Below are 21,693 nucleotides of genomic sequence, written 5' to 3' on the forward strand. Positions count from 1 at the left end.
TTTCCTAAAATATTGCTCAGTCGTCCCTTATGATATTGTTGGCTAGTATTGTTGGTTTTGTTAACTCGTAATTATTTCAAAGGGTAATGTGTGTGTGTGTGTGTGTGTGTGTGTGTGTAAAACATTGTCCAGTTGTTCTTTACAATATTATTAGCTAATATCGCTAGTTTTGCTAACTCGAAATGATTTCAAAGGGCAAATGTGTGTAAAACATTGCCTAATTGTTCCTTACGATAATGTTAGCTAATATCGCTGGTTTTGCTAACTCGAAGTAATTTCAAGTAAAACATTGTCTAATTGTTCCTTACGATAATGTTAGCTAATATCGCTGGTTTTGCTAACTTGAAATAATTACAATGGGCAAATGTGTGTAAAACATTGCCCAGTTGTTCCTTACTACATTGTTAGCTAATATCGTTGGTTTTGCTAATTCAAAGTGATTTCAAAGGGTAAGTATGTGTACACGTGACTCGTGCATGTTGCTAAGACACGTGAACCCAGAGACCGATCAGTCCATCGGCGACAAGCGTTATCCGTCGGGAAACGAAAAATAGATAAACAGTCGTCGTTCATAGAGGGGGAGAGAGAGAGAGAGAGAGAGAGAGAGAGAGAGAGAGAAAGAGAGAGAGAGAGCCGCGTTGCTCCTTCGGTAGTATCGTCGCAACCACGTCGTGAGCGCGACGGGCGTGTGACGAATCCGACGAAGGCCGTGCAAAGATAATTTCACGCCGCTCGCACATCATTCGGCGGTCACGTCTCTCACGCGTCGCGAGGATTTCTCGTTATCGGTATCAGTCGTCGCCGTCGTCGTCGCGCGTATACAGTCACTAACTCCGAAGCGTGTACCGGCTCTCGCTCGCGAGTCTCTCTCTTTCTCTCTTTCTCTCTTTACCGCGCCGACGAACGTGACTCGGCGCGCCGTATATCAGATCCACAAAAACACGCGTGCTTCTATGTTCTACGTCGTCGCGCACGACACGACGACATGACGGCCGAGCACGAGCACAGTGACTCTCGGGTGCGATCGCGCAGGACGAAGAGCGTCACGAGGGCGGAGGAGATCCAGAAGGCGGAGCAGAAGGTCCGCAGATCGCAGCCTGACAAACCGTGAGTACGCACTGTCACCGACTGCTTCCGCTGCCGCCTGCTCGCGCGCCTCGCGCTCCGCGTTTCACCGCGTCATTCTACGTTGTATCACGATATATATCCGCCCGTTTTCGACGACGATACGTCGTTATCGGCACGAGACATAGCTCGGGCTCGCGCAGTGGACGTTCATGAGGATTGTACACTGTTCGGCGAGAACGGGAACGCTTAAAGTACGTGACGCGAGATTTTTCGTCAGGCCTCGAGAGAAACGCACGACGTAACAGACGCGTCTCGTTTAACGTGCGCATGCCCGTTCGTGTCGTTTCTGGCGAGATGCTACGAGAGGGGATATCCCCATTCTTGGCGAACGCACTCCGTCTTGCTCCGTTCCACATTCTACATCCCGCTCCGACGCGTGCTGCAATCGATGCCGGAGGTCAGCCGTCCGGTCCGGCGCGCGGCGTGGCGTTCTGCGTGCGGTCGAGCCTACGGCTCGTTTCACAGGCATTGGAAGCACGCTGTACAGATCGCGAAATAATGAACTCCGAACATGCACGCCCCATCGTGAAAAAAAAGAACAGTTATGTGCCGCAAAATTATTTTTCTCTTTAGCGATTTTTGCATTCCCATGGCCACGTATGACTTCGTTCGTGACGTAACATCCTTGGCAATGTGGATCGTTCAGAATTGTGTCAGGGCCTATGTCGAATATATGCGATGCTTTCTACATTTTAAAGTTCTCGTAATACTTTTACATCCGATAGTTGGTGTAGCGAAGTTACATAATAAAGAATTGTAAAAATATATTGGCGCAATTGTTTGTGATGTAAGTTTATTATAACATTAATGTAACGTCAATAAATATATTGCTTAACATGGAGTTTAGATATCTTGAGGCAACGTTTGTGGAAGTAGAGAGTATTGTATTTTAATAGACTTTTGTGACATGCGAAAACGTTGGCATAAAATGGATATTATGCATTTTTGCATAATACAAAAGTTGAATTTTATTTTCTAAATGATGTCAGCGATATTACTCATTACAGACATCAAATTTTAATTCCGTATAAGATTCAGAGCGAATAATTTTGACACAAATATTTAAGTAACTTAGAACTCGTTTAATAGAGAAATATTATAAAATAATGTAATTCGTACAAAATAAAAAAATATTTTAATATAAGTTTGTATAAATTATGTATATAAAATGTAGCAAATAAAGCGTCCGACGTGCGCAACAACGTTCTGCTCTTTTGCAATTTAAAATTTGCAATAACATCATTAACTTTTTTTAATGCAAATTACATAACACAAAATACATCGTATATATCGTTTTATCCCGCATATACATATATGTATATGCGAGCGTCAGTTAACTGCGACTTCACAAGTAATTGTTCATCAATCAATTGACCTCGGTGCTGCAAGAAATAGCGTCACATTGAGAATTGTTGTGACAGCTTGTTGAATCCACAGGATGTGAAATCAGACGTCTGTATCGAGGAATATCGATCATTTGTATTAGTATAAGCAATTGTTCCAAAGTTTTAAACGCTTGTCCGACTGGACAAATTTCATTCGTCAACCTGGACTAAGTTTCTTCCCGGTTGCGTATAATTAATGCGCGCTCCTTGCTATTTCAGAGCTTCACGTCGAAACCATCTATTCTATTCTGTCGAAGTGTCTATCAACGAAGTCAAGTTTGACTTTGACTGTATTAAGCTTGCAACTTTGAATGTAAATCAATCTTTAACGAGATCACGCCGTCGAATTAGAAGAACTTGGAGATTAGTCTTGAGAGAGAAATGTACGGAGAGAGAAAGAACGGTTTTAATAAAATATCTAAATTTAACTGAATACAGTTCTGAAAATAATTTTGTTGGATTATAAAATAATTATGCAAGACTGCAAAAAGTTATGACATTATGGCAACCAGTTTGAGCGTTCCACATAATTATTTTGATCCAACGAAATTATTTTCAAATCTGTATCTAGTTAAATTTTTAGAGATTTTAGCAGAACTGTGTTATTTCTTCCGTGTATAAAATTCAATCTCATGAAATGTTCTAATTTGATTATCATGACGTTTTTAAAGAAGAATTATATATGATATGAGATAGATTTTAATATGAAATTTTTCATTTTGACTGGAAAAAGCGGAGGAAAAAGCTCTACATAGATTATACTTTTCTCGATGTGTAAGATTCTCATGAGACTATGGTTCACTTCTAAAATTGAATATCGAAATGAGGACTTTTTAATTTATTTATTATATATATGTGTATATGTGAATTTGCTTTATAGTAGTTATCTTTATATCATTCACTATACTACGCTATTCAACTGAACATGTGACTAGGAGATTCAGAATTAATAAAGAATCAGTTCTCAAATGTGTTTTGCGTTGGCAAAACATATACACGATAAAAACTTGTTATAATTCCTAGCATTATATAATACTCAGCATTATATGATAATCTCCAATCTATATAAATTCCCAGTAACGCGTATATGTACAAAGTCGAAGGATATCCACTTTAATACCGATCGAATGTGTGCCGGATTTTACTGAAGAATTAAATATTCTTTGAAATTGATATATATTAAGATTGATCAGATATTGTCTAATAATATATTAACTATTCAATAATTTAAAAGGACCCATGTGTGTGTTATTCTCGTCTATTGCTTTCTAATAATTAATGGTCAATTATCATCCGTCAATTATCACGCGTCTGTTACTGATGAATATAGAAAAGATATTTTAATAGTTAAATCATACCACGGAAATATCAGCATGACTATTTCTCTCCTGAGAGCAAATAAATATTTTTATAAATTGCAGCGAAACATTTATTTTCAATAAATTGAAATTAGACGAAATAAACTTAAATGTATATCGATAAAGCGCAAATAAATAACGAGTTATCGTTCAGTAAAATATTTTACTCAAATAATATCGATAAAATGGCCATGGCAACGATGTCATAAGGAACAACATGAAAGTTTTATATTTTCAATCTGACAATAAGTGTTTCTCCAAATATTCATTATATTTTTATGGTATTTAGAGCTCATTACTTCAGATAATTAATTTCACAAATGAGTTTAATAAACGATATGTTTTAACAGTAAAGAATGTCAAACTTAAAAAGCTTAGAGCAATATCTATAAAATTATAGGTTAATGATATCTATACGTATTCGAATTCGGAAATATCATTTCCATCAATTAGATACAACATCGTAGGTCAAGGTTACGGACAACGAACTTTCGATCACGCGAATGCACAAACAGGTTCAAACGCCTCTGTACGCTTTGGCGCACGTAATTAAGCTCTGGGCTGTACCGAGATTTAGCTTTAACTTCTTGGCAACCCCTTCGCAACATAGTCGTCACTCTTCAGTGGCTTCCGGAACCGCTGACGTTCCACACAGTGGAATGCGTGGCAAAGTATGCGCGCCGGAACACCATCTTCCCGTGTCGTTAATTAAAATGTTAATACGAGTGACGCGGCAAAATCATTCTAATGCGACGTTGCCGCTACGACTTCTCTTATCGACTTATTCCGTGTCATATATCAACAATTTTTTTATATGTAATAAAAATATAGTTTATGTTACTTTACATATTTCTTTTTTAATAAACACTTATTGTTATTCGTTATTTCTGTAGAGTGTAGATTACTGATTCTTCACAAAACGAGAATAATTTTTAAAAATTGAGTAAAATGTGAATGTAGAATATTCTTTAATTAAATCACGCGTATATGAAAATAAGAATAAAAAATATTTAAAAATTTTATTTCTCGAATTTTTATTTTTAAATTTTATTAGTAATATGTAATGTCTGTATTTATTTCTATATCTTTTATATTTTAATGTTAATAAAATTCTGTTTTGTCATTTCGTTAAAAAAATGTGTCATTTATTCGATTAATAATGTTGTAGTTTTACTAAAATATAATTAACGGTCCAATTAATTTGATATTCTCTCTCTCTCTCTCTCTCTCTCTCTCTCTCTACTATTTTTTTGTATGTAAGTTTCTTACATGGATTCAGGAACGCGTTCTATCATTAAGTATTATATTTGCTGTTAGTTCAAACATTCCACTGACAACAGAATAAATTGATTGTCCATTTACATGATTCAATTCGAAGTAGAATATATATATTACATATCCGCTTTGATAATTAAAATTGCTAATCATAGTATTCCGATTTTGTATTGACATAAAATCATTTGCTCAATGTACACTAGTTTAATACTGCCGCGAATTATTATGCAGTGAAAGGCAGGATGTCGTATATTGTAATAATATAATAATAATAGAAATATATTTTCTATATTTATTTCTTATATTATAAAAGTCGATTGAGAGAGTATATAAAATATTACACGATTGAATTACTAGCCATGAAAAGTATCGAACTTGTTTGCAATGTATTATAGAACAATGAATACATGTAACATCGCAAAAATATTTTTTATATGCGTGATTAATTAATTGTCACGTTTGACGTATTTTAAATGTAATTTTTCTGTTGCACGCGAAACGGTGATAATTCGATGTAATAATTTTCTAGTAGAATATATCTCTGATATAAAGATGAAAATATGTTTGCGCGAGTTATTATTATGTAATTTTGTTTAATAATTAATTACTGAGAAAAATATATTATTGAAGAATCGCAAACAGATTTAACTAATAAAATATCAGAACAATTAAAATGAATGAACAAAATCAATGTACATATTATTCTAATATTGACTTTAATGAGAGATTTCTCGATGAATGAGAAAAGAACATTTCCCGTGGAAATGAAAGCGTATGATATTAAAATTAGCTATTACAAATTCAATGTTATTTCTCCGTTTCAAAAATATCGCGTATTTTGTTACGCCCCATGTATGTACGTTATACGGCAACTTTTATCTGTCTCTTTCTACGCGTGTACGTGTATTCTCTCACACGTGCATTCCGTTCATTGCGCCGTTTCAGAAGGACGGAGAAAAGAGGAAAAGACAGAGAGTAAAAACTATCCCTCCAACACGGTATAATGACTTGCAAACAAGAGTTTCTTGTTCTCGAAAATGGCAAGTCTCTTTTGCTTTGCCGCGCGTCGCAGCTTCTTTTTCCATCTTGGTGCGCGCCTCCTTTATTCTTCCCGGGCCCGCTCCTTATAGCGGCGAATCCATCCTCGAACAAACGATCCTTATATTTACTCGCGGCGTGTTTGTCGAGTGCTTCTCTTGTTTTCACGAGTTTGCAATTAGACGCGCGATGGGTACGAGTACGAGCCTGCAGCCGGGCAATATCGGATTCTCGTCCTCTTCTTTCCGCGCGTGAGCGACGAGGAGTATAGAGGAGAGCCACTGCGGAGAGGCATAGCGCGAGAAGGACGGGACCGGTTGCTTTACAATGTATTTCCGGAATGCTCGAGATTGACTTCGGAGTTTCCGATCTCCCCCAGTTCTCGATTTCGGCGCGGGAGTACCCGGGACGTGTTTGCCCACCTGATTCGACGGCTCCCTTTCGCATCTTGCCGTTAAAGAGAATTGCTAAGTTCACTGATGCATTGTTTAACTGTATTGTAACGCTCACTCAGCGGAGCAACAATCGATTACCGCCAAAGACAAGATACAAATTGGGATCTTCCGCCTTGCTGATGGTAGAGAGAGGATTAGCCAACTCAAATGCTACATCCAATGAGTTTGCACAAACTAGTTCGTATGTAACTATAGCGTGTATCTCTTATGAAACGTTTTAGAAAGTTATTATGTAATTTTATTTAATTAGTTAACAAAATAAATGAATGTTTGCTATATGTATATAAAATCACAAATTAAGATGTTTAAACTCTTCTAAATATCAAGTCTCTGTGATAACAAAGCTGCGATAAAACCCTTTGATAAACTGTTCTTTAATAACGATTAGCGAGGCGTTGAAGCGAATCTCATTCCAAGATTTTAATTTACGTCAGGCTGTTGACTGCGTTATTATCGCGTGCACCGATACTAATTCCAAAGTGAGCTCTATGCGCGCTCCACATTCCGACCGGGTGGCGCATTCTCTGGCAAAAAGCCCCTTAATAAACCCTGAAACCACGCGTTATTCCCGTGGCGGGCGGCAAATTTTCGCCCTGACGTTGAGCGTGCCGCGGTGAATTTTTGCTCCCCGTCCACCCACACCGTCGCCTCTCTTCTCCGTCGCTGCTTTTTTGCATTTCGTCGAGTTCGGCAAAAACTTTTAATCTCTCGCGAACCCAGCACAGAGAAACCGTCTCGCGTAGCGCCTTCGAAACGGATGAGGATTAACGGTATTGTGCTGTCAATCCCGCAACCCTTTCCATCCAGCGCTGCTGCTACCTCGCAATTTTTATCGCTCTTTCTTTTTTCTCTGTCTCCCGCCTCGTTTCCACGGTAAGATTATAGGCGGCAGTGGCGGATTTCGCGCGCGAAATCAGGCGGAAGAACAATGGTGGCGATTACGCCGGCGGAAGGGACGGAACGAGTGTCCGGATTAGGAAGGGTTGCGGTTTTTTTGCGGTAACTCGACGTTGCTGGCCCGGGAGCTCTTGTTCTACTGAATCGCCGCGAAGATGACGTGCCGGATGATATTTCCCAGATTTATATTTTACAAACTTTAAAGCTACCCTATTCGAAATAATTCAAAATAATATCCGAGAATAGAAAAAAAAAAAGTATAAAAAAGATCGTTGTATGGTGCGTTATATTATATAAATAATTGTTTATTATTATTTTATTTTAATTATCTTATTTTAATTATCTTATTTTAATTATCTTATTTTAATTATATTATTTTATCTTAAAAGTAGCACGTACGTGTAATATTTATCTTGATGTTACAAATGTTTTTCGTAAATTATACGCGTGTTAAGACCCCGACATTATTTTCTCTCGTTACGCTGTTGCGATAGGATAAAGTTGGACAAACAAATAACGCAGAAATATATGATTCAAATAAAGGACGGATGTTTGTAATATACCTACACAATGTCGAGACTTGCAATTATACGGTTGCAGCTAGTAATCACCGAGTCAAAAGAAACGCAATTTAGTCTAACCGCGCCTGCAGGTCAGAGACGACGAAGCTGCTATGTGGTTTCGTCAAGGGGGAAAAAGAAAGTATGGTGGTCGTGTCACGACCAGCTTTAAATTAACTTCTTTAACGCTTATCTAACTTACACGAATTCCGTTTGCCGTTCGCGAGACAGGTGAGAAAATCTTTATGAATCTTCAGAATGCATTATCAAGATCGAAAATGTCGTCGGCAAAAGAAATCGAAAATAAAATGGTTTATCAAGAAAGAGAAGAAATGGCAAGACACATAAAATGGAAGATAGACGGGTAGAAATAAAATAGACAGATAGAAAAATAGATAGAAAAAAAGAGAGAAAGACAATTCGTAGCATAAAGGCAGTGCGAATAGTAGCGAGAAATGAATTGGGAATCAGGCAGAAAAAGACGATAGGTAATCGATTCCTATATCCTAAGGTCGTCGAAAGTGCGGAAGAGAAGGCGTGTAGAGTCGAGGTGAATGAAAGTGAGGGAAGGAAAGCCTGCTTAAAGCGTCGTTTAATTTCCCTTCATGAATCATTTAGAATATTCTTCTTCTACCGCGTCATTTCTTATTCTCTTTCGGCCCACCGTTTCGCCAACCGGACGTTGTAGTAGGAGGATTCCCTCCTCATTACACGGGTAATATATGTATATCCGTCTATCGTTTAAATATTCACGAGGCCTTCCGGTGTCGGGAAGATTCTCGAGGAAAACCGTTCAACGGAGAAGGCACATGCACAAGGTGCCATTCTTCCATTTCCATCGAATGCTTCTTATCCTCCAGCTCGTCGCGTCTGTCCTTGCGCGAACAGTTCTTCGCCGTTTTTCTATAGAGGAGCGAAAAAGAAAAAGCGAGAGAGAAAGAAAGAAAGAAAGAAAGAGAGAAAGAGAGAGGAAAAGAGAGTAGCGTGAATAGTTTTTATCGGGGTGGCTCTCAAATTGAGCCAAAAACAAAAGGTATGGTACCTTTATATTTCGCGGTTTCGTCGATTTGCCGGATGGCTTGTGAAGTACGCGATTTTAAGCGGAAGCAAGATGCTTCGTGCTGTTTCGTAATTGGATTGTTGAAATCCAACAACGACTAGATGAACAACGCATTTCCTTTAGTCTGAATGGAGTGAAGAAAATAAACAGCTGTGTTACATCACGATAAAAGAAAACATAATATTGGATTATTATTGAAGAATATCACGAGTTTTCGCGATTTTAGCGATACACTGCTATTTGTAAAAATTCTGTTTATACTTTTACGCCATACACATACGGCAAAAGTTTCTTTATGATTATTTTATAACATAAAATTTATTTATATTAATAAATAATAATAAAAATAATACTTTTCTTTGTTTCTTAATTAAATATATTAATTTTAAATATGATTATTTCATTACGCTATATAAAAAAAAATATGTAGATAAAATACGAACACTATTAGAGAATGCCGAACAAATCAGCGAAATATGTTGCACGACAGAAAAATGGTACTTTGTACACAAACGCGATAGCTATTTCGGATAACGACAAAATAATACTCTTTTAATCTTAGTGCACGATATTATTCTACGACGCCTATACGCCGGTATAGGAAAATCACGTTGCCGTTAAATAAGTCCTCAATCTCGGAATAATTCATGCAACTCAGTATATGACACGAGACATTAGTCATCCGTGATATATGCTGAATAATTATTACATAGATAGATGTGCAGTCAGATACATTGTTATTATACAGTGTGAGGTACATACGTCGTTTGCGTAATCAGTCCCAATAACGAGCAAGTAGTTTAATAAACCGGCACTATATTAAGTTATAGTGCGAGTTATGCTATACATGTTAATGAAAAGTAAAAATGAAGAAAATGACAATTTAGTATAATGTTATTGCGGAATTTTTAGTTATCTAAAACTCTATACACATTTTTAATATTTATTCAGCGTTGGTGATTTTCTATAGTAAAGAGAAATATTTGCAGTTTAATTTATCCGTTTGCGATATTCGGCGTTTTGTTCATAATTTCCAATAAAGTTGTCTCGAAAAGTGACAGATAGAATCGTTCGGAAAAACGTTGGTCGGATTGTGAAAATGCCGGTGATAGACAGTTGGGTATTGGTGCGAAAATTTATCTCGATTGAATTATGTTTCGTGACCGCTACAGGACGCCCGAATAATTATTCGGAAACATCGCCCGCGTTTTGAACATTTCCCGATGTGAAAAGCGCGTTTCTCTCTTTATTTCATTTTGCGCGCCCATCATATGTCGATTATCCTCACTCCTCTTTCCTCTCCTTCCGGTCTCATTTTTTGTGTCCACTGCGAAGGGATTTTTTTACCCAACAACTTCGTAGGTGTTAATTTTTTCATGCAGGGAAATAATAATCGTCATATTTTTAAATTAGAGTGACGGCAATGCCGATGGGATTTTTTTGCGCGCGGACCCTTTTATTTTGTTTAAAATCTACCCGCAAATGTGGGTTTGCATTTTTCAATAAAACGCGAGTTTTGAATAAACACGAGTTTTGTTTTAAGAGCTGTAAATAACTTTATTTGAAAATTGTCACGGTTTTATCAGTCATGATCCGCGTTTGCTTGTTTGCTTTTTTTCTCGCTATTTTCAGACGCGAGTAAACTTTCAAAATAATTTGCACAGATAGCACTTGCTCATGCGTACTCATCAAAAGGGTAGATTTTGCTTTAGACAAAAATAAATAAAAAAAGAAACATCAGTACCATTTCTAACGGAGATTTACAACTGAGACCCAATAATGCAGGATGGAAATAATGGCAATGGGATATGATATTATGGGGATAATATTATCTTGGTGGAAAAATAATGCAAAATCATTGTTGCTCATTATTTTTTTCAACAAGACTCATAATCGGGATTTTCATAAGTTTGAAATGAGAAGTAAATTACTCCTTTTTTAAATGAAATATACTCATTTCCGAATAGAAATGTAACAGCAAAATGATTTTGATGAGAGGTCATTTATTCAAACGTTTATTCTTATTAGCGGATTCAAAGACGGTAGGGAGACGGAACCTCGTTATGCAGACAGCGTCAAAATGGCGAAATCAATCGCCATTCGGGTGCGTCAGCGATCATAAACTCAGAGTTCAATTAAATCCGCGGATCGGTTTGAAGTCACGTTCGCCGCCACACCGGTGAAGAAAAACGGGTCCTCGTCGGGCGTTACGAGCAAAAACTCGACGCCAAAGTTGCGCGCGCGATCGCGGTGTCGATGATCAAGGGACGCCACGGCGGCTACGTGCCGAAAACTCGTCGCGTTAGCGCAAGTTTCGCTTAAGAGAAACTTTTTCCGCGACCCGTAATATGTCCACTGCAAGAAAGCGGAAGCGATTTGCCTTGGAGGGACAAGAAAGTGGCGCGCGCGCGCGCTCAGGGAGCGCGTCTCTCAGTTCCGGGTCCCGGAAGAGCAACGACAACTTAGTTGATCCTTTTTTGCTCCTCTATGGCCGCGGTTTGTCAGAAAGTGGACTAAAGTATGATATTGCAACTTATCACGAGCGGATGCCGCTTGGACTTGGTCTAAAAAGTACCGCCAACAATCCCGATAAATCATCCGAGAGCGCGTGTCTAGTTTCAAGTACGGTTTTCTCAACCTGACAAGACGACATCGTCGGCCCTAATCCATCAATATGTATAAATATAATAATGTTACTATTAACGGAGGAACGGGAGTCGAAAATAATGTCGATAAGTAAAGTTCAAAAGTACGCCCGTATTTCTCCAGGACGGGACATTGATCGAAGGATGACGAAGCGTTGTATCATAACGTCACTTGTCTGATATCGTATGGATCGACGTTTATCTCATACTAAATGACTCATTGTGTTTCGCAAACCGGGTGACAAAAGTCGAAAGATCGTAAATGTATTCGTATAGCCGTATCTCAAACGTTTCCCGAAGACGCTGGTCGTGACACTTCGGACATATCCAGTCCATCGTTCTCATGCATATGGAATTTCCGTGCGACACGTCTGCGTCCTGTTCGCCATGCTGCCCCAATATCAGAAGCGCGAGAGATAGCTCTTCGTGCGCAAACCGCCGTTTCTATCGCGGCTCTATTAATTATCGCGATCTGCCATAAATTCTGAGTAATAGTTACGGCGTACAGGTCGAGAGGGTTTATTAGGGGGACTGTTGTCTGCGGGGCAGTGGGGAAACGCGCGCGACGATGCTGCTGAATGCACGCAGAAACCGCACTGAGGATAGCTGCGGGTAATTACGACAGGGCGATATATAACGTTCGCCTGTTACATTTTGTACGCAAAACCGACGGAATTCTTCACCAGGCAAATTGCATCGTCATCGCTGTGAAGTCGCCGTTGTGAAAATTTATAATAATTTGAAAATAACGATGTGCGCATTACGCGCGCGCTATTTATTCGCGTGTGTATTATGCATTTTTGAAATATACAGCATATATTTAGTAAATATATTTTTTTAAAAGAGAGATTAAATTATTAATATATAAAATATAATTAATATACGTTTCTACGTTACACGTTTCTAATCTGCCCAGATTTTCCATTCAGTTACGTACACAAAATGTAACGTATTTTATAGATATAGATATCATATATTTTTTATAATATAGATATTTGTAAGTTCTTATCAGAGCTAATTATATGTACAAGTGTAGATATAACAATTACGGACCTTTGCAGACCTTTCACAGCTGATGATATTTTTTTTAGATAAACTGATAATTTTATTACATATATACAGTGATTTTAGTTGTTTACTTTATATAGATAATGTATGAAGTATGTGTTAGTTATCATTAGATTAAATTTTTTAATTGTACTTGTGTATTTTAATTAATTATAGTTGTTAAATATTTAAGACTTTAAAATTTGATTTTATATTTAAGAAAATATAAAGTATGCTACAGCAGAATATTTGTGTAAGAAAAGGAATAATAAAAAAATATATTTTGTGCATATTATTACGTTGTGAAATCAATTATCGTACTTGTTTTTATCGAATAAAATACTTGCATAATTATCAAGTATTGTTAAGATACGCAATCTCTGCAAGTAAGTACAGTATCAACAAATGAATCAATTATAATTGCAAAAAATGAGTAACGGTGAAATGCGAGCACTATCTTAATGTGTCCTTTGAGTAGCTTGAGTTAGTTAAAACTTTGACGCTAGAATTTGAATAATTATGAACTCAGATATAATGAACAAGCATATTACTTTTATGACTTTACTGGAATAACTTGCATTTTCACAGTTAAAACCATAATTTGCATTTTGATTTAAAGAGATCTTAAGGAGGTTGGTTGACGTCCCGCTGCGGGGCAGGCGGCGCGGCAGCGGGAAAGCATATAGATTTTCGTTGCGCGAAATAAACGAATTTTAACAAATAAATATGTGGAATGCATTCAATTGTTGTTTCTTAAAGTTTAAAAAGAGTTGTTTGTACAATTTCCCCAAATACGTTATTATCCACGTTGAAATGTGGCAATAATAAATGTGGTCCTGTTTTATTTTTACAATTTCTTGATAACTATAAAGACAAATCATTTCAGTCTTCGAGAAAGTTCTTCCTAAATATGTAAAGAATTATTTGCACCTATTTTCATTAAATTTTTATCATTTTTAATATGCTTTCGAGAGTTACATTACAGGTTAGGTAACATTTTTGCCCTGTGTCACCCGTGTATAAGAGAGAGACAAGAGTATAATTTCAATAATTATTTATTCGACAATCATGCAGGCAATTGTCTTCAACTTTGGCATGGACGATAGATTCCCATAGACGAATATTCTCCATAAATTTGAACTAATTCTTATCAAATTGATTTAACCAACCACCCTCCTTAAATGGGGATTTGCGTTTTTGCCATATCTTTCAAGATATTTATATTATACGATTTAGAAATTAAATTGTAATATCTAGAAGGATATATATATATATATATATATATATATATATATAAATTCAATTTCATGACCTTTCGGTTGCGAGTCTGTGGTTCTTCGAAGTTCTAAGGAGACACGGTCTCAAAAATATATATTATCGCTCACGCCCCGGGTTTCCGCTAGGATCTTTCATGTAAATACTTAAGGCGAGAGGTTCTTCTCTCCATGAAAGTGGTATAGAAGCTTCACAAGACCTATCTCGATAACGGCATAATACTAGCGGTCACGAAGAGGCAATCGAAATGTCGACAAAATTGAATCGCTATAATTCAATATAATATGAGATTTATTTTTCTTGTATATTGATTGTGGATATCATTAATGTTATTTTCAGTGCGGTATAGTAATTCGTAATTTATTTAAAGTACAGTTTTTTATTATTGCCGATGTAAAAATCAATTATAGAGAAACATGAAATAAAACATGAACTTGAGATATAATTCTTTATAAATTAATTAATTTACGCGTCACATTATTAGAGTGATTGTTTAAGAATATGCCTTTAAACTGCATAGAAACCTCTTTGATCTTAATGTGGCAATAATACATGCTAGAATACATATTAGAAAATACACTTTTAATTCTGTTTAAAGAAAATTATTTTTCAGTTTCGCAAGTGCGAGCTTGAATAAGAAATAAAAAGTACGTTAAGAATACATTAAGTGTATTAAAAGGCTTTTTCAGTACAAAGTGTCAGAATAGAAGTCCCGTCGCGTAGTGCCTTTGTTCTTTGCTATGTAATAATCGACTCACCATGGTACTATTTGAGAGATCCTTTTAGTACGTACTTCTTTCGCATCGTCATGTACGTCCAATAAGCACTTTAGATATCGAAGATTTCATATGGTGCGCCGCTCTCTCTCTCTCGCGTGACTGGCAAGCGCGCATCGTCAACAATACTCCGTGCATGAAATCTGAATGGTATCTATATGATAGGGGATTGTAACACAAAACCCTCTTGGCTTTGGTGTCTCTAGGGTGGATTATATACCGGATGCGTCTCCATAATCGGCTTCCACAATACACGTCTGTCATCCCCCCGTTGGGTGCGCGTTCGCGACAAGGGTCGACGAGGACCATCGTATAAACTTTTCGAAAGGGTTTTGTCTTATGGCGCACAAAACATTCGAGTGCCTCTTGTATCTTTGACCGAGAAGGCGGACTCGCGCGATTCATGATAACGGTTTACCGTGTCGGATGAGCCACTACTGTCATATCATAAAGAGAGTATAATAGCGAAGAAATAAATGAATTGGTTATCACTAATCGTGCGAAGATGCTCGTTAAAGTGTCACTTATTTTAAAAAATTACACGATGAAATTGTGTTAACTTTAAACAATTTTATATGAAATTTAATTATTTTTTAAAACGTGATCTTGAGACTGTCTTTTTGATTGTTTATCTTATTAGTTCTTTTTGTCGTTAATTTTCCAATTATTTTTTTTAATAATATGGAGCGCCGAAGGAATTTTTTTAAAAAGAAGCGCCCTAGAGAGAGATAAATGTTCTGAAAGTGAAACACGCAATTTGTGTATCTTCGCAGGACCGGGATGCATTATTACTGCCCACTTTGATACCCCAACGGAGCGCGGTCTAAACGAAATTTGCGATGTCCTGAATGCCTGCCGAACGCAAAGCAATGTCCGTCGAGAGCACAAAGTGAGAGAGTTGTGCACGATAATAGTAATTTTGCTATGATCGTCCGTTATAAACTACATTTTGCTATCTAGATCCACAAGGAAAACGCGAGAATCGCAGCTCCCATGGGATGTCTCTGAATTGGTTGCTTGAACGTCCGTCATATAACGAGCATCTTTTATTGCGATAAAACTGACTCATATCATTTACCACGTCGTCACGTGTGAACTATACGTCAGTCCGTAAATTGATATAAGAACATGTATAACCGTACGATATGAAAGCCCCTTTATTGTCCCATTCTCATCCCTATGACGTTCATACGTCTTTCTTCATACCGCTCGCGCACAAGGAGAATTTTGCTAGTATGGCACCAGAATGAGAACATTCTCCTTAATACCTTCTTCCCCTTCATAGCTACTTGGAGCTCGGTCTATTATCGAATTTCCGTATAATAACGAGCTCATTGTGCATAAAGAGATCGTAAAGAGGCGAATACAAAATATACATGAAAGGTATTACTTACATAATTCAATCTTTGAGGAACTCAATAATTATTATGTAACACATTTTGCAAAGTAACTTGAAAAATTATCGGCGACATTGCCTATAATAACGAATAAATAATGAAAAATGGTTTATTCAAGTTCTCTTATTTCTTTTTCAGATGTCACCGTCCAAGAGATAGTCTCTTTTCTTGGAGTTCAGGCTTCGATAATTTCACGGGATTTGTCAACTGGGGCTTCTTACTGCTAGGTATCGGTGGTATCCGGTTACTGCTTGAAAATTTCATAAAGTGAGTATCTTGAATTGTCGATAATATTCCGTTATCTAACAAATGTGGCCGATTTCATCGGGTCATAGTCCAATTTGTCAGTAATAAACGCTCTGATTGCTAGAAAATTATGGTACACAATAATATCAACTAATCAATCAACGGAAATTATGCTAATCGTTTTTGTTGGCATAATAAAATTGAATCATTATCTGAACTAATAATTAATTTTATTTTCTACGCAGTAAAAATATATAAACTATATATTTTACTATATAAAATATATAAACAATGATGAATTAAAAAATTATCTTTGTAGTAATAAGATATCACAAAACGTTTTAAATTCTAAGGGGATATTTTTCTAATTCTTGAAGATACCTCAGTAAAGAAATCTTTGATCACTCGCATTTGAAATCGAGGGTGAATTTCGAGAAAGAAAATCTGAATAAGAAACTAAACGTTGAGCCGATTAAATTGAATCTGTCAATTCTAATAAAAATTGATTAATTGTTATTTTTCTTTTTTTTCTCTCTCGAATGTTTGTTGCACTATTGCTCACAGAAATGTATAGTAGTATATGATACGTAAATATATGTGAGTGTCCATAATGTATTGAATTCGAATCTATGAGTTCGCTATGTTTAAGTGACTGTATGGATCGATCAATCATTTTCATGAATAAAAAAAGGGGAAGTTTTGACAAGCAATAGCGTCATCAAGTTGTTACTGACTCACCGAAATTAGAAGAGAGTGTCTTTGCGTGGGTTGGCAATCAATGGGAATACGATAGGGGAACAAGAGGCGATCAGAAGTGCCTCTATCAATTTGATGGATATGCTATCGTAGCGATTGACAGGGTACGACAAAAAGAATCGATTGCCAGCAGGCAAGCTGACAAAATTGAGTTTGTAGCTGTAACTATTTCAGCGCGATTACTCGCTGTTCTTTAGGGATGGCTATAGCTCGGGTAAGTGGATGTTATTTGGAGCCTGCTCGGCAAACGTTGTTGGAACACCGTGACAGATTGTCAACCGGTAAGGTTGCATGATGTTTTGGTGCACTCATATTTCAGAACGCTCTACAGATGGAAACAAATATGATACCTTTATAAACCGACCGCACTGTTATTGTTACGATGGCGTATGTATGAGTATGTCATTCGATATTGAATTTAGTAAGATTCGTAATAAGAAGAAAGATAATGAGAAGAGAAATGGCACAGCAGAAGATCGAAATATTGCCTGTCAGATTGTTAAGCTTGCGACGAGATTCAAAGTTATATATTTTTTACTTAATAAGATGTCGTATAATATTGAAAGATTCATTTATAAAATGAACTACAAGCTACAAGCTATAGCAGTCTCGTGAATAGAGTTTAAATTGAATATAAATTATTACGCCTGTATCGAGCGAGATAATCTATGCTTATCATTGTGATAATTTAATTTATTCCGGCGCTCGTGAAAATTTATGTACTTTTTAGTATAACGAATCATTCGATTGACTTATCAGCCGTCGCAGGTCGTTAGGTGATGCGCTGCCGGTGAAAGGAAGAAAGAGGAGTACGAGTAATAGCAAATTAATTTATGGATAGCAGGATGGAGCGGAACTGACCGTTCCTTGCCCTTTCCAATCGAATTAGTCGTCGTCTGCAGCGATGGCCACGAACTAGTACTCACGAATCCAAATCAAACAACTGAAACTTGAACATTTCTTGTATTTTATTCGTAAAACTGCATTTCTTGACACAGAATATGAACGTAGATATCTAGATTGTATACAAATAATAATTAATCCGCGCACATTAAAATAAGTTGAACCAGGCTCGCATTCTCAGAGCTAATCATTTTCTTATGCGTATTGACGCTGTTGCTAGGACGCGCGACGCTTTCTCCTCGCAGGATATTGTCCTCAGAGGAGTAAGTTAGTTGCCTTCTTCTTCTGAAGACAAGAGAGAAGCGTAAGCGTTGTCCATGAATAATTTCAACGAGATTTTTATCGCTGTTGTAAACTCTCGGCCTCGCGTCCGGTCGCTCCCGGGGGCGCGTAACAGAAATTTATCACGCTCGTTAAGCGTGGAAAAACTTTCGAGCGAACTTTTGCGACGTAATTGCTCGAGGTGGCCCCGACACGCTTCATACAAGCCTGAAACAGGCGCAGCTATGAACGGTCCTAAGCGATTATGCTCGAACTAAAAGCATTTTAGCATTCGATTGATGCCTTCAATTTTCTATCCAGACATCCGATTTCATAATAGGCAATACCTAACAATATTATGCAATACGATTTATATACGCAATGGATAAGCATGTATACTTTTTAAAGTGATTAGTTTAATAAAATGTTTATTAAACATTATTAAGTTTGTAGAAATTATTAGATGCGTAGTTTAGACAGATATCGGACAGATTAGCGTGACGTACATATCCGATAATAACAGATATATATGTCTGTCGCGTTTCATCGCGCTCTATGTGACGTAACGTTCAATCGGCCATATAATTTCGCGTATACAATCGCGTCACCGCTTAATTAACTTATCGGCACTTCCGAATGAACACTTCGAAGAAATTGTAACCATTTAATACAGTCCGCGTCCTCGACTGATTCGTTTCAACCGGTAAAAACTTTTCCAGACTTGATTCGCGAAGAACAAGAGCAAGCAGCAGCCGAATCGCGAGGATGAGGTTGTCGACACGATTTTGCTGGGATCGAGATTAATCGATGGGACGAGGGTGGGAAAGAGAAAAGGGTAGATTGGCGACTGAAAAAAAGCACGTCGGTAAGAAAACGGGTAGATGCTTCTCTGCGAAGTGAAAAAAGGCAGCGAGAGAGCTCAATTAATCGAACTCTCGACGAAAGACCCTCGCTATCGATAAAAGTCCGCGGAGGTGGGTAAAGGAAGTTACTGAAGTTTCTCCTTCCTTGTCTTTCGTAGCTACGTGAATTGTTCGTAAAACTTTCAGAGATTCGCCATGCAATCATAATTTATGCATTTGGAGATATGAATGTGCGTTTATTTCAAGACACGCGATTTCGTCGATTATTTTTTTCTCATTTTACGATTTATTTTTAGTGTAAATGTCTGCAGAAATGATTAAACAATTAAATCTATGATAGTTTGATGATAAATTACTGCTTCTTCGCGGTTATAAACGGATCAACAAGTAAAAAAATGCCATGGATAAGATAAATAAGAAAAGTGAGACAATTAGTTTATTCCTGTCACAGATTTTCGACATCATGTATTTTTAGATACATTCTTAGAAAAGGTATTATCTATTTTAAATAAAAATCTTTAGAAAAAAATTGAAATTTTTAGAACGAAAATTGAAATTACGAATTCTTTATGTTTAATACAAATTTATTTAATGTAAAAGTATATAAATTAGTATATTCTCTCACGTATAATCAAATTTTCCCGATATACTAAGAATAAAGAATAATATTGTTGAATTTTAGTCATGACCTCAGTCATATTTATAGCATATTTATAGCACACATTAAAAATTGATCTGGTCTTATGGATATGACATTGTCTCAGTAATGATTATTTCCATCGTGTCCTACTTTATCAGCCATTTTCGCAAAGACTTTTGCATCGTGTCAGAACATAAAACTCGTTTATTGTTCATCCGGATTATAAATTCTGCAGTTCGATATCTATTATAGCGCAGAAAGAAACTAATGTCATTGGAAATTTGATAAGTCTCAATACCGGATATCGCTTTGTATATTGTGTATTTTACATTTCTTTAGATAGATCGGTATTGAGCAGAGAATAGCAAGATGCAAAGTGAAAAGATATATTGATTTGTAAGAAAATGATAGAGATGCTATATAAATGAAAATGGATTTATTATAAATGTATGCCATATTGAAATCACTAAAAATGCTACATTTTATATAAGTATTTACCAACAAAAAATTTTATGCGGAATATATAAATCGACATTATATATTATACAATGAATTTTAGAAGGGATCGTTAATAAGCCGTGGTGTATTTTATCTAGATAAATATCAAAATAAATTTTAACCAACGCGCGTTCACGACCCCTCCAATTCGCCTTGAAAACAATCCATCTCGCCTCACCGAGCCAATCCGACACTTCAAAACGAGCCTTCAGGCCCTGCCATTAATTTCACAGAAGAAGAATCATCCTCGGCGTTCTTTACAATCATAAAAGTGAAGAAGACGTCTCGTTTCGCGCGTTATTAATATTTAATGCGAATCGTTCGCGCGTTCACATTTTCATTCCGGCCCGTCCCATATTGGCGCCATAACTCTTCCAATCTGGACCTCCGCGCGCTCTCGCACCCACCGTGGAGTCGCCCCCCCCCTCCCAGGACCCCGACGTTTCCCTCTCACCACGTTCGACGTGAAATTGGGGATTTTATCGTGACGCTGTATTAACGAACTCCGGCGGACGAAGAACGAGCGTGGATTTAACGGGCGGATCAAGACGGCTATTCCCGCCGGGGAAGAAATTTAATATCGTTTCTGCTCACGTCTCGAAGCGATGAGTTTCGATAAGTGCGATATCCCCTTAACTTTCGAGCACTCGAAAAATGTTTTATGAGACTCATCCACCGTGTGTACACGCGTATCGACGCCGGATCGGTTTAATCATCGACATTGAACGATTGTTTCCTTTCTTGTCTATATAAATCTTTCTACGTCGTTGAAATGAATATTTCGAACACGAATGAATTACTGGATAGTCTTTCTTTGACGTTGGCTTCTTTTCATTTGCTACTTTGTTATTAAAATGTAATAAAAAATGCAAAGTTTTGTCTTTCTAAACATTTGGGCACAATGTTGCATTTCCTATTACTATTTGACTTTTGGATAGATTGATTTGACAATAAAATAAAATTACACTTGGCGCGATTACACTGTCGCGTCTCTTGATAATTGATTAGATTGATTAATTTTCTATTATTAAATTAATTTTTTTCCGTGCATTATTTATGATCATACATACAAAGCGATAGGCCTTTGATTGACTTAAACATTGCTATATATCAAAACTGGGGTTTGCATTATTTATGTTGTATATTGCATTATTAATGTGTGTATCGACATATGTGAAGATATTTTCATAAATTATCACCGATCGGCTGTCACACGGCGCGTTGCACCAA

General features: G+C 36.9%; 1 protein-coding gene across 1 annotated transcript in view; it reads left to right on the forward strand.

Annotated features, from left to right (window-relative positions):
• The first annotated feature begins 419 nt into the window (after window positions 1-419).
• The window catches only part of Mdy (diacylglycerol O-acyltransferase), a 95,749-nt gene continuing 74,475 nt past the window's right edge, over window positions 420-21,693 (forward strand). The window contains exons 1-2 of the mRNA XM_071777741.1: window positions 420-1,107; window positions 16,435-16,563. Coding sequence (XP_071633842.1) covers window positions 986-1,107; window positions 16,435-16,563 — 251 coding nt within the window. The 5' untranslated portion in view covers window positions 420-985. The remainder of the gene's footprint in view (window positions 1,108-16,434; window positions 16,564-21,693) is intronic.

The sequence above is a fragment of the Temnothorax longispinosus genome, chromosome 5 (genome assembly GCF_030848805.1).
Source record: "Temnothorax longispinosus isolate EJ_2023e chromosome 5, Tlon_JGU_v1, whole genome shotgun sequence".
Lineage (NCBI taxonomy): Eukaryota > Metazoa > Arthropoda > Insecta > Hymenoptera > Formicidae > Temnothorax > Temnothorax longispinosus.